Consider the following 14,859-nt stretch of genomic DNA (forward strand, 5'->3'; position numbering starts at 1 on the left):
TTTCAGGATATGGCACCCGAGGCACATGGCCCATGTGGGTTTACTAGTGCACACTTGCTTGTGTGCAGGTTTGGGTGTCTCTTCCCCACACCTTTCACAGACTTCCTTTGGGAATAACTGCCTCATCTTCAAGGTAAGTAGCATTTTCTTCCAATCCTAGAGAGTCAGGGAATCATGAGTGAAATTTAAACGCTGAGAGCTTAGTCTGCTAAATGTTAAATCCTTTTCTGCCAAAGCAATAATGATAACAGAAATAATGATAACAGAAATTCAAAGCAATAATGATAGATTTGAAAGCTTTTAAAAAAGCTATTGTGTAAGTTAACAGTTGATTTTTATTTTATTAGTAAATGAAAGGTAGGAGAAGCTGATTCATTTGGCTTCCTGTCGTTATTCCTATAGAATACCTCTAACATAATAGAGTCTTAAATTAGTCTTTTTCACAAAACGTTAATTTTAATGGAATTACTTTGATTCTGATTCTTTTTTTAAGAATAGAATTTTAACTCTCCTTCAGATTTATTGGCCTTTGTGCTTATGCCTACCAGGTAGCATCTTTCATCTTTTATGACTTACTATGATAGCTGAATGATTTTGTCACACTGTTTCTTTTTTGGAGTAGTTATTGTTTTGGTGTCTCATTTTAGCAAGACTTATACCTACTTACCTTCACTTTTGAAAACTTAAATTTTTATGTAAACGAATTTAAACCTTTTTTATGGTGTGTGTTTATTTTCAAGAAGTGTAAACCTGCTGACAGCTTTCTTTAAACTTTTTCTTATTGATTGTGGTTGTAGAAACTTTCTAGAGCTCAAGTAAAGCACATTTTTCTGAGTGTTTAAAAGATAAATTGAGGCCCCCTAATTTCTTTGGAAGAAAAGCTCCATAGCCTGCACAAAGCCTGTAAGTAGTATTAGAAGCTTACATATTCATACACTATAAATAAAAAGGCCTTTTGTAAGCCATGTAATGGATTTGCAGGGTTTGCACTTAATAGCACAGATCAGAACTCCTTTGCTCATACAGTTGTTTGAAATGTTCTTCCTTCTTCAGAGATAGACCTGTTTTTTGTTTTTTATTATGAAAGAAAAATAATCCTCATATGTTCTCGGTCTAGTTTCTAAATAGATGGTCAGTAAGCTACTGTTTGGGATTACTTGGGCTCCATAGTTTGCTGTGTAGCACAGATGCCAGACCTAGGACCATTATGTGGGCCTGAGCAAGTAACATCCAGGAGTAAAAATGCTGGGCAGGTAGTTTACTTTTGCTGATTAAGGGTGAGGTCAGAAAAATTATTGTTGAGTTATTTTATAGTTTACTTTGGGCTTATGGATTCTTTCTCTAATATAAAATAGCTTCATTTAAGTTCTAGGAAGTAGTGATCATTTGTAAATACTCTTAGGAGATAAATGAAACTGGCTGTCTTAAGTGTTTAAATAGTGGCTTTAAATCAGGTAGTGTATACTAGTGCACTGTGAATATACTTGCCTAAATTATTCAATGAATTTTTGGGTCCATTGAGTGTAGAGTGTCGGTTTCCTAATACTAGAAAAATTATGTCTTATTTCCTAAGGATTAAGTTTGGAGATCAGATCCTACCTGACATTTAAAGGAAGTTTTGCTTAAGATTGTTACTCAAAGTCTGTTAGCTCTTCAACTGCTAATCTGGAATTGTAGAAGGGCACTTCTGAAATCTGACTCTGCTTGAGTAAAAAGGTCAGTGTGTTGGGGACTTGGGGTATGGCAGTTTGCCAAAAACTCTTCTTCTTGTTATAGCAGGTATCGAGAATATTCAAATTTCTCCTAAGATGTTTGAGAAAAGAGTTTGGTTTGATAAGTGTTCACAAAGTAGATGAGAATCTTCCGCCAAATCTTTTTTCTTATTTGTTTGCATAAACATTATCTTAAAGTGGCATGGTTCATCGAATTTTGAACTTTGATGAGTTTTTCTTTTTTTACTTTCTTATTTCAGACCTTAGTTATAATTCCTTTTTTTTTTTTTTACAAAGTAGTTCGATTTTTAAAAGTTTAGATATACTTCACAGTGAAGTCTATGTGTGATAGAGATAAGACTAGGTCTAATGTTGGTGTTTGTAACTTCCTCAGGTGAATTGTGACCTTTATAGGCCAAGCGACTGCTGCCTCGACTTGGTTCCTATTTTGAGTGTTAATGGCTTTGGCTGGGAAGTCTTGGCAAGGACTTATTTGGTGGTATTATGGTAGCATTTGCCTGAACATATTCTATAAAGAGAAACAGAATGTAAATTCCAGGATTTAAATGTGTGTTTTTAAAAATAGGGATTTAAAAATTTAGCATCAGTATAATTTGACCCATTAGACCAGATATAATAGCTTTAACAAAGTATGTTGATGTGTTTATGTGTGAAAAATTCACTAACTATAAAAAGACCCTTAAGTTTTCATTAGTTCTGATAACTTCTGTGCGAATGAATGGAATACCACCACTGTTGCATGTGATTGAATGCTTAATTATAGTCATATCATTTAGGTACGTAATCTATGGGAGAAGGATTTTCCTTCCTATCTCACAAGAACCATCATAATATTTCATATAGATTATAAGACAGGTTCTTTTAGAAAGGTTTTAAAATTCCTTTTGCTAATGCATCCTTACTATAAACTGGGGACTTAATGAAATCTTCAATAGTCATCATTTCATGAATCATCCTTTGGATATGAAATTCTAAACCAAACTCTTGTAGAAATTGGCTCTTTTTCACTTTCTTTAAAGGACTTTTTAAGTACAGTATAAGAAATTAGAGATTTTTATTTGGTCTAAATTCTGTCCAGATGACTGAACAGCTAAGACTTTAATTCATATTAAGTCTGTGAAAGAGAGCTCACTGTCTGGCGTATTTTAATCTGTATGTTCAGTGAGTGTGGAAAGATGTGTTGCCTTTTTTTATAGCCTCATTTGAAGTAGACCGACTTATTCTACAAATTGCCATGAAGAGCAAGTTCTTGATTAGGTAAGAAAATATGCTTTAGTTAAGGACCTGTAAAGTTTGGAAGTTCACAAAACCACCTGCACTTCTGACACTCATTGCAAGTTCATGGTTTCCCAAGGCCACTCTAAGGTTCTATAATTATCTAGAAGGACTTTAAAAGCTCACTGAAAGCTATTATACTCACAGTTATTACTTATTATGGCAAAAGATACAGATTAAAATAGGCTAAGGAAACACACGTGGGCAACCCAGAAAGTTTCAAGTGCAAAGCTTCTAGTTGTCTTCTCCCAGTGGAATCATACGCAGTGCTGACTTTTCCCAGTAACAGTATGTATCATGCATGGAGTATTACCGACCAAGGTAGCTCACCTGAGCCTTGGGTCTAGAGTTTTTATCAGGGCTTGGTCATATAGACACCATTGACTGCCTATGAGGCTGACCTTTAGTCTCTAGCTCCTCCAGAGGTTGAGCTGTTAACCTATCACTGCATGGCCCAAAGACCCCCCCATAAATCACATTGTTAGACTGTCTGGTGTAGATAAAGAACACTCTAATTAGGAAGTTCTGAGGGCTTAGACATCACCTCCAGGAGCCAAGGGCAAAGGCGTGGCCTCTCTGGGTAAAGTTAATTCTTTACTACACAGAACCAAGCTGTAAGGCATTTTGCCTTATTTTGCTTGAACTTTAAAAATATCCGAATACAGGAGCTGCTGCCACCGTTGCTGCAGCCACGGCAGGCACCGCCACCGCTGCCAGAGGAGTGGGCTTGGGAAGGAAGTGGTCACCTCGCTTGGAGCTTCACTCGGAAGCATCCTCCTCCCCTGCAGCCCTCCCACGGGAATGACTGGATGAAAGTGAGCTGGTACAGAAAGCCAACTCACTGAGCAGGCTGAGCGCTATGATGATATGGCTGTAGCCATGAAGGCAGTCACAGAACAGAGGCATGAATTGTCTAACGAAGAGAGAAATCTGCTCTCTGTTGCCTACAAGAATATGGTAGGTGACCGCCGCTTTCCTGGCATGTCATCTCCAGCATTGAGCAGAAAACAGAGGAATGAGAAATGGCAGCAGATGGGGAGAGAGTAGCATGAGAAGATAGAGGCAGAACTGCAGGACATCTGCTATGACGTTCTGGAGCTGTTGCACAAATATCTTATTCTCAATTCTATACAACTAGAGAGTAAGGTGTTCTATTTGTAAATGAAAGGAGATTATTTTAGGTATCTTTCTGAAGTGGCATCTGGAGACAACAAACAAACCACTGTGTGGAACTGCCAGCAGGCTTACCAGGAAGCATTTGAAATTAGTAAGAAAGAAGAAATGCAGGCTACACATCCAATTTGACTTGGTCTGGCACTTAAATTTCTCAGTCTTTTACTATGAGATTCTAAACTCTCCTGAAAAGGCCTGCAGCCTGGCAAAAACAGTATTTGATGAAGCAATTACTGAATTGGATACACTGAATGAAGAGTCTTATAAAGACAGCACTCTGATCATGCAGTTACTTAGGGACAGTCTCACTCTGTGGACGTCGGAAAACCAGGAAGATGAAGGAGATGCTGGGGAGGGAGAGAAGTAATGTTTCTTGTGCTTTGTAATCTGTTCAGCGTCACTCTGTACCCTCCACATATATCCCTTGTGTGATAAAAAATAATTGTATGTCGACTTTGGATTTTTCACAGCCTCAGCCTAGCAAAAATGGTTCATGGGATAAACAGCTGGTGTTTGTATTCTAAAACTCAGATTGATCACATAAATGCCACGGCATTCTGAAGTTTTGATTTTGATTAACATTGACAGGATTACTGTGTGTTTAAATTTTTTTTAATTCAACACTGTGATTATGGGGTTTTGTAATTTAGCAAAACTCTTACTTGTAGAAAAAATAGACCTGAATTATGTGTAACTTTTTGGAAAGTTTAATCTGATATCAGAATCATTGAAATACAATTCCATTGTAAAGTTGTACAGAAGGTTATAGAGATTATATTGTGATGCTGGAACCTGGAGTGAGACACACATCATTTGGCATTTGAGTTTAATGGTAATTCATAGTAATGCTGCCTATTGTTTGGCACTTAAAGACACTTGACCTGTTTGGGCTGTTGCCACTCAAAAGTTCATGACCACAAATGTCCACAGTGTCTTCCTCTGAGGAAACTCGAATCCTGAAATTTAAATTCTTTGTGGCAGATAACTGGCTTATGACACCTTGAAAAGTCCAAGTGCTCATATAACACACCTGACTAAATCCCCTTTTCTACTGCAATGTGTTAACTTTGTTACCAGTTTGCAACTTGTGCTTCAATAATGGAATCTATTTTCATTGTTAACACTGAGCTAAAGAAAAGCCATGTGTTTTATGAATGACCTTATCTGTTTCCTGGATAATACCTTTAAGAATAATCTTCTGAGTCAGGCATGGTGGTGTGGGCATATAATCCCAACTACTTGGGAGGCCAAGGCAGGAGGATCGCCTGAGCGTAGGAGTTTAAGGCTGCAGTGCCCTGTGGTTGCACCTGTGAATAACTGCACTCCAGCCTGGACCACATAGGGAGACCTCATCTCTAAAAAAAAAAAAAAAAAAATAGAATGATGTTCCGTAGAGATTGCCTTTCACTTGAGGAGTACTGAATTTCCTGGCTCGGGGCTTTTAAATTTTGAAATCAAAACATTCTTTCCCACCATCCTTTTTTTTTTTTTTTTGAGATGGAGTCTTGCTGTGTTGTCAGGCTGGAGTGCAGTGGCATGATCTCGGCTCACTGCAACCTCCGCCTCCCGGGTTCCAGCAATTCTCCTGTCTCAGCCTCCCAAGTAGCTGGGACTACAGGCACGCACCACCACACCCAGCTAATTTTTGTATTTTTAGTAGAGATGGGGTGTCACCATGTTGATCTCGATCTCTTGACCTCATGATCCACCCGCCTCGGCCTCCCAAAGTGCTGGAATTGCAGGTGTGAGCCACCGCACCTGGCCCCCCACCATCGTTTTTGACTGTTGACTTTGGTTTTCTCTTCCCTCCTCTCTAAATTTCTGTCCTTCTGCTTCCTTACTTTTTTTGCTTTTGTCTTTACCTGTCTTTTGTTCACTTTTTAATGCTGTATATGGGTAGGGGTGAGAGAGATTAGTGAGCACCTTGGTGAGCAAGCCTGGCTTTAAAGACTTGAGAAGAGCTTCTAGCACCAGAGCTCTGTTTTCCTCCAGTTCTCAACACAGTGTTGCTCTTCAGTCATACCAGGATCTGAATCAAAAAAAGTATTTTTAAATATCCCTGACTTCTCCCTGTATTGAGGCTGGCCCTGATCATGCTTTTTAGTGCCCCTCACCAGGTCTCCCAAGTGCACTTAACCAGCTCAACTCTCAGATGTGTTTTAACGAGACCCTATATTCAGGGAAGTTGTGTGGACACTGCAGTGGAGAGAATTGATAATAGGCCTATCAGTCTCACAATATTACCCCTCTACCTTTAACATTCCATCTAGCTGTAGAGTCCATCTCTTTGTCCATCTGCTGAAATGAGAAAAGAAAACCTCAGGCACTGATTTAAAACAAACCAAAAAAAGAAAAAAAACAAAAATCCCTCCTTTCTAACTGAACAAAAATATGCAGTTAATAGTTGGCTCTTGAAAATGCAGTAGTGAATGTGGAGCTAAGCCTGTTTGTATATCTGGTAGCTCTTTTCTTGCTTTGTTTTTCCTTAACCAGTATTCTGCCTAACGTTTTCTTCTGTGATGGTTATATTGCCTAGCAAGCACACCTGTGGTTGTGAAAATAGTATAGCAAAAAAGAAAAATCCCCAGTTATTGATGTACTAGATTTGTGTATGTCTCTTAAACAGTTCCAGTTTCACCTTACACAGAATAATCAGGAAAAGTGTAAAAATTCAAAAGCGAAATAAAAATTTTATCAGTTAAAAACAAAAAATACCCAAATACAAAAAAAAAAATCTGCCAAAAGCTTCCTGCCTAATGCTGTAATTTGAAGATGAGATGGGCAACATGGGGCAATGGAAAAGGAGGATGTGTGCTCACTGAAGCATGAGCTGGGCCACCACTCCTGTTACAAACCAGGAATTATAGCAGATTCCTATACTTTGAGGTTTTTTTCTTTTGTTTTTGTTTTTTGCAATAGCAAATAGGTGGGATGCCAGGCACAGTGGCTCATGCCTGTAATCCCAGCACTCCAGGAAGCTGAGGAAGGAGGATAGCTTGAGCCTGGAATTTGAGACCAGCCTGAGCAACATAGTGAGACTACCTCTCTATTAGAAAAAAAATTTTAATGGTTACAGAAAAGATCTAATGTTTTTTCTTCCTTGTGTTAAGGTGTTTTAGTAAAGTTTTCTCAAATTATATTGCATTTTACATTTTTTCTAATCCTTTGAATTTGTTGTGAGAGACCAAAATTATAAATCAGTTTTCCCCTCCCTGCCAAAAATGGAAACCAAAGCAAGTCCAAGAGATTGAATTGTGGTAATTATGGTAGTATTCTTTGTTAAAGAATTTGGATGTTCCCTTGGAAACAGAATTTTTTTTTTATTATACTTTAAGTTTTAGGGTACATGTGCATAACGTGCAGGTTTGTTACATATGTATACATGTGCCATGTTGTTGTGCTGCACCCATTAACTCGTCATTTAACATTAGGTATATCTCCTAATGCTATCCCTCCCCCCTCCCCCCACCCCACAACAGGTCCCGGTGTGTGATGTTCCCCTTCCTGTGTCCATGTGTTCTCATTGTTCAATTCCCACCTATGAGTGAGAACATGTGGTGTTTGGTTTTTTGTCCTTGCGATAGTTTGCTGAGAATGATGGTTTCCAGCTTCATCCATGTCCCTCCAAAGGACATGAACTCATCATCATTTTTTATGGCTGCATAGTATTCCATGGTGTATATGTGCCACATTTTCTTAATCCAGTCTATCATTGTTGGACATTTGGGTTGGTTCCAAGTCTTTGCTATTGTGAATAGTGCTGCAATAAACATACATGTGCATGTGTCTTTATAGCAGCATGATTTATAATCTTTTGGGTATATACCCAGTAATGGGATTGCTGGGTCAAACGGCATTTCTAGTTCTAGATCCCTGAGGAATCGCCACACTGACTTCCACAATGGTTGAACTAGTTTACAGTCCCACCAACAGTGTAAAAGTGTTCCTATTTCTCCACATCCTCTCCAGCACCTGTTGTTTCCTGACTTTTTAATGATTGCCATTCTAACTGGTGTGAGATGGTATCTCATTGTGGTTTTGATTTGCATTTTTCTGATGGCCAGTGACGATGAGCATTTTTTCATGTGTCTTTTGGCTGCATAAGAAATTTTTAAAGAATTTAACTGCCGAAGGGGCTTAGCCCTGAATTATGGTGGCTGGTCGGGCAGAATTGTTTGAATAAAGTGAAGCAGTGATAGTGTTGATGATGTAGGATTTTCTTCTGTCACTCTGCAAGCCAGGGATCTCTGAAGAGCGACACCCTGCCTGGGCCTCCCTCAACCATGCTACCTGCTGCTGGAGACAGCCCTCCCATTCGGCCCACTTGGGCCGAGTCTGGCTTACCCACTGGTTCCTGAGTTCTTGTCCTGTGCCCACAAAGAATGGGGATGCACTGACAATCAAAGAGTGAGCAAGACAGGGAGTTTTATTGATTGATGAAAGAGCTTTCAGTGGAGAGGGGATGCAGGGGTGGTTCCCCTACCCAAAGGTGGGAAAGTCCCCTCTAAATGGCTGAGTCCTGGGGCTTCTTACAGGCTCAGAATAGGGGAAGGGCAGGCCATAGGTAGTATTGGAAAAGGCAACATTTGATTGGTTAAAAGGCATTATTGAGGAAGAATCAATGGGAAAGGGTGGGCAAACAGGAATAGAAGTTCTCACTCTAGGTCAGGGGTTTCATCCGGGACCAGCAGTCCAATCTTTCAGCCTTGAGGCTGTTTTTGGCTTGAAGGTGGCGTTTCACCGGGGACCCACCCCATCTGCCTCAGCATTTGGCTGCCTCCTGTTGCTATTAATGAAATCCATAATTTTAAATATTTTACTGTATTAATGACTTTTCAGCACTGTTTCCAACCACATGCCTTCAAAGCAGTAGAGCTTCAGCAGTTCACTTTTCTGATTTTCAGGTAGTAGAGATATTGATGAGTTCTTTCATTTGGTTTAATACCACCATACCATTTATTTTGGAGTGCTCATATATTTATAAACAATTTTAATAATTACCTTCTACATTCCAGCAGAAGGCAAGAGAAGGGAAGTTTCCAAAGAAGCACATCCTAAGGACGTCTAACCATCTGAGGCCTTTTCTCTAGGACTCCTAGAAGATAAACAATTCTGTTGATTTCAGGAGATCATTCAGCAACAGTTTGCCACCCTTAACATTTAGTATTTAGGCTGCATAATAAGGATTATAGAGACCTTTCCTTCAGAAAATAGGTTTTTAAACTAATAAATATAGTGATAACTGTTGAGAGAGCAGATTCTAGTTGTTGTGCTGATGTTTTGGGAATTATGGTTAATGGAGGAAAGATCATTGGCAAAGATTAGCTTTCACCACAATTTAATGGTAGAGAGAAGATGGGATCTGATATTCGAGAGCATTAAACTTTTTTGTTAGTTTAGAATGGCTTAGAGTTTGTTGACAGAGTTTGTTGATGGTTTTGGTAAAAAGCAGGATCATCTAACAGGTAATTAGAAGACCCAGGTAATTCACAAGGCCCTTCAGGAAGTTTGCTTCCCAGCTACTCGGGAGGCTGAGGCAGGAGAATCGCTTGAACTCAGGAGGCGGAGGTTGCAGTGAGCCGAGATCATGCGACTGCACTCCAGCCTGGGTGACAGAGTAAGACTCCATCTCAAAAAAAAAAAAAAAAGGGCGGCAATTAAGGTTAAATATACTTACGTCCTCACATAGTATTTTATAATCAAACATAATTAAAAGTCAAAATGCCATTTACACATTTGCTGATTTAGGACAATAACTGAAGAACACTGATAGTCATAAAGAATACCCAACCTTATATTAGAAAGGGGACCTTTTTGAAGAAAATATCCAGGGGATGTTTATTTGATCTGAAATATGCATGGAAATGATATAATATACTGATTAGGAAGGGACACTTGGAAGAGAATAGTAAAGAATCTGAGAATAAACAGTTTATCAGCTGTTGAATTTTTTGGATGTCATTCTTTTTTGTTCATCCATTCTGTCCTGTTGGTAAAGGGTGAAGTAGTAAAAGTCTTACAGAGGGGAGCCTCATTAACCTGTACATTCGTTTAGGGAAACTGCCCATTCTCAGTCCTCTCACTGGCCTCTACAGTGGGCACTTGTCTCCTTCAGCTTAGCAGCGAAGCCTGATGTTGGACTTGGCCTGCACCAAATGTTTTTCCTTGGTGGAAATTATTGTGCCATTTGTTGGTGATTTAGGAATAATTGTAATTGGTAGGGACATAGCCTCTGTCTCATTGAGAAAATAGCTAATTGTAGCTAATTGTTTGGGCTATGAAGAGGGAAACTGGGTTTAACATGGATTAATAGTAATCTCTTGCAGGGCAAGTATTTCTGAATCAACTCAGATTTTTACATTATTTCTGATGAAACTGGTAACATAGTTTTTTTCTTTCCTCACATTTTGAAAGTGTCGGTTCATATTGCCCCCTTTTCTGAAGGTTCCTGTGAGACAAATAGAAGGAACTTGGGAAGTAAGCAAGTGTTTTTTGCCTCTGTTTCCTGCAGGTCCCAGTAGGGATGGCACAATCAGCGAGGACACCATCCGAGCGTCTCTCATCTCTGCGGTCAGTGACAAACTGAGATGGCGGATGAAGGAGGAAATGGATCGTGCCCAGGCAGAGCTAAATGCCTTGAAACGAACAGAAGAAGACCTGAAAAAGGGTCACCAGAAACTGGAAGAGATGGTTACCCGTTTAGATCAAGAAGTAGTAAGTGACTTATTAAAGACTTAAAATTTTTGGATTGAATTGTAGCCATGGCAGAGTGTTCTATATGTCCCCTGGATGTTGTGGGCATAGTAGGAGTTCAGAAAATTATAGGCATCTTTAAACATTTGAATGTAATTTTTTGTACCTTTGTTTACAGTGGAGCCTATGTTTGGCATTTGATCTTAGATTGGGAGGGGTATGATATTTAGACCATTTTGTTTGCACCTTGTATTAGTCCGTTTTCACGCTGCTGATAAAGACATATCCGAGACTTGAGAGAAAAAGAGGTTTAATTGGACTTACAGTTCCACATGGCTGGGGAGACCTCAGAATCATGGTGGGAGGCAAAAGGCACTCCTTTTTTTTGAGAGAGAGTCTCACTCTTGCGCTCAGGCTGGAGTGAAGTGGTGCAATCTCGGCTCACTGCAACCTCCACCCCCCAGGTTCAAGCGATTCTCCTGCCTCAGCCTCCTGAGTAGCTGGGATTACAGGTACCCGCCACCATGCCTGGCTAATTTTTGTATTTTTTAGTAGAGACGGGGTATCACTGATGTTGGCCAGGCTCGTCCCGAACTCCTGATCTCAGGTGATCCACCCACCTTGGCCTCCCAAAGTGTTGGGATTACAGGAGTGAGCCACTGTGCCCAGCCAAAAGGCACTTCTTACATGGTGTTGGCAAGAGGAAATGAGGAGGAAGCAAAAGCTGGAACCCCTGATAAACCCATCAGATCTTATGAGACTTACTCATTATCAGGAGAATAGAAAGACCAGCTCCCATGATTCAATTACCACCCCTATGTGACTGACACACACACACACACACACACACACACACACACACACACACACACACACACACACACACACGTCCCTTTCTGTGAGATACAATTCAAGTTGAGATTTGGGTGGGGACACAGCCAAACCGTATCACACCTTTGCCCTAGGAAATGATGTTTTAACCCAAAGGAAGACTTGAGTGCTTGATGTTGCCAGTTACTAGGAAATAAGTTTAGAGAGTTCTAAGCCATGATAAAGATCTGCACATCTTAGGAGCAGACTTAAAAGGACAGTACTAATTTATTGTTTCCAAAGGTTATGTGAGCCATTTTTAAAAGTATGTTCAGGGAACTTTCTCAATAATCCAGAGATACTTGGTTGGCTAAAGAGCTACATATAAACATAGCATATGCAACCTTCAGCTCTTTAAGCTTTCTCATAACAGACAGCTATGCCTTGGACAGTCCGTGTGTAAGTCAGCCCTATGGTTTTGCTTAATGATAAAGTGGAGGCATCAGCATAATTGAAGTGCCAATTTCACGCTCCATTTTCATCCCCATGAGGGAGAATTTATTCCAGTAAATGTGCGTTTTTGATGGAAGAGTAAAGAATTCTTAGAAGGTTGAGGGCTTTGTGGAAAGTGATTTATATGTACCCATTAGCCTTACAAAGTGGTTCTAGATTGTAAAATGAGCCTCGAAGTAGCCAATTTTTAGAATTCAGGAAACTGACACCAACACAACTCAGAGCCTACAACCAGCACCTGCGTGTGATACTTTGTGATTAGAATGCAGACATTTGGGCCTCTATGCCTTGACTCCTCTTCATAGACTGAGGAAAGTTACTCTCCTATGGCAGATGCCCACTTGTTGGGAAGAAAAACCTCTTATGATTTTCTATGTAAAGGAACCTTCTGCTGGAAAGTATCTTGTCTGACGGCTTAGTTTGCAGTACCATTTGTCGCTGACAGGTGACAAGCTTGTTACTGTCACTGGAAGTGCTGTCACCTCAGGATATCGCCATCATTACTCTGTTTCACTCAGCATAGTAGATCACATCTTTTCCTCTACCTTTGACCAGGGTGTTATTTGAAACATTATTCTCATCCATGAGTTGTTTAAACATGGTTGTTAGCCTGTCTTTTCCTGTGAAGTGTTGTAGATGTCTGACAAGTAGATAATTATGTACAGTTATTAATGCTTGGACTGTTCTGTTTTCAGGCCGAGGTTGATAAAAACATAGAACTTTTGAAAAAGAAGGATGAAGAACTCAGTTCTGCTCTGGAAAAAATGGAAAATCAGTCTGAAAACAATGATATCGATGAAGTTATCATTCCCACAGCTCCCTTATACAAACAGATCCTGAATCTGTATGCAGAAGAAAACGCTATTGAAGACACTATCTTTTACTTGGGAGAAGCCTTGAGAAGGGGAGTGATAGACCTGGATGTCTTCCTGAAGGTATTTCTTCATTTTACGTTCCAAGATTTTTTAACTTGGGTTGTAGAGGCACTGACCTTGCAAACCACGAACCAAGAGAGTTTCTCTGTAGTATGGATTAAGATTCTTTATCTTCCCAAAAAAAAACAGTAAATGAGATGTAGGGTTTTGCACCATCTTTTTACCTACAGAGTACTGAGGATTGGTCTGAGCAGGGGAAGAAAAGTGGGCTGGTGGCTGCAGTTCTCTGCCCACAGGCAGCATTAAGATGAGTGTAATTCTTCTGTGCCTGGGTGGATCAGGAGGTACAATCAGATTTCCATTGGTTCTTTAAGGCCATACCACCTAAATTGAGATCACTGATTGTGCCACCTCCATTTTTTATCTGTTAATTTTCTTAGAGTTATATAACTTTAGACCAGTTTTCCCACATCAAGGTATCAGGCTGCCCTTTCAAGCCCTCTTGAATGAAAGTTTTCTCAAGCTTAATGCTGTTGTACAGAGGAAAATCTAGTAAGCGAAGTTTGGTTACTGCTGTCTCTTGGGTCATGGAGAACATGGTTTTAGGGATAATAGCAGCCACCCTTGGGATATCTGATCCAGCTGCAGCTGGATCCTGGTCAGGTCATGTGCTGATCTGGCCTATCTCCTCTCACTGTGGGGGAATGGCCAAACCATGTGCCTCAGAAGTGGTACAACCACATGAATGGCTGGATATAAACCAGAGACCCAAGAGAGGACTCTCTTTCTGTACAGTCTCTTGCTTGAGTGGCATGGCTTAGGAAAAGAAAGTGTAGGTCAAACTCCTGAGCCAGATCCTGCAATGTAATGCTTTCTCTGTTGAGTAAGCCTTTATAATATGCAGTTTAAAAGCCACATATAATGAGGTATTCATTCCAAAGGTTGACAGGTCATGAGTTAGGGTTCTTAGATCCCATCTAGGTTACAAATTGTCTACTTTATGCCTGGGCCTAAATCAAAGCCATTCTAAACTATTCAAACTTTTTTCCCCTCCCAGCATGTACGTCTTCTGTCCCGTAAACAGTTCCAGCTGAGGGCACTAATGCAAAAAGCAAGAAAAACTGCCGGTCTCAGTGACCTCTACTGACTTCTCTGATACCAGCTGGAGGTTGAGCTCTTCTTAAAGTATTCTTTTCTTCTCTTATCAGTAGGTGCCCAAAATAAGTTATTGCAGTTTATCATTCAAGTGTAAAATATTTTGAATCAATAATATATTTTCTGTTTTCTTTTGGTAAAGACTGGCTTTTATTAATGCACTTTCTATCCTCTGTAAACTTTTTGTGCTGAATGTTGGGACTGCTAAATAAAATTTGTTGCATAATTTTTCTCTCCTTTATTGGACTTTAGGAAAGATTCATGAAACCTTAATAAGCCCAACTTCTCATTTAGCAAAAAAGGCACAAAATCCATCTTAAGTTGAAATTTAGTATTATTCTACAGCATATAAAGTGAATATGGGGATATACCAAATAGAAATCTAAATTTTGAAATATTTGAAATTGAAGCATTTGAGTAACTTATCTGTGAAAGGTCCAAGGAGATGCTCTCCTACCAACCCTACTAAATTTGTTTCCTTTCTAGGCCTCACTGAACCATAAGTGTTCATCAAAAAGAAGCAGAGTGACAGGTCCAAACTATATACCTGATAACTTTAGGATTAAAGGGAAAGATACAGTGTACCATTGCCTCCCTGCTTTTATTGTCATTTAAAGTTTCGTCTTCATGGT

At 39.7% G+C, this 14,859-nt stretch overlaps 1 protein-coding gene and 1 pseudogene across 2 annotated transcripts in view; both read left to right on the forward strand.

Annotated features, from left to right (window-relative positions):
- The window catches only part of TSG101 (tumor susceptibility 101), a 46,691-nt gene extending 32,238 nt beyond the window's left edge, over positions 1-14,453 (forward strand). Inside the window, exons 8-10 of one of the 2 annotated variants that reach the window (XM_054438809.2) lie at positions 10,693-10,895; positions 12,893-13,132; positions 14,130-14,453. In XM_054438809.2, coding sequence (XP_054294784.1) covers positions 10,693-10,895; positions 12,893-13,132; positions 14,130-14,219 — 533 coding nt within the window. In that variant the 3' untranslated portion in view covers positions 14,220-14,453. Of the gene's footprint in view, positions 1-10,692; positions 10,896-12,892 lie in introns of both variants that reach the window. The other variant, XM_063671090.1, reaches the window with a different exon arrangement.
- On the forward strand, positions 2,780-10,679 carry LOC134740253 (14-3-3 protein beta/alpha-like; annotated as a pseudogene).
- Positions 14,454-14,859: the final 406 nt, after the last annotated feature.

This window comes from Pongo pygmaeus, chromosome 9 (assembly GCF_028885625.2).
Source record: "Pongo pygmaeus isolate AG05252 chromosome 9, NHGRI_mPonPyg2-v2.0_pri, whole genome shotgun sequence".
NCBI lineage: Eukaryota > Metazoa > Chordata > Mammalia > Primates > Hominidae > Pongo > Pongo pygmaeus.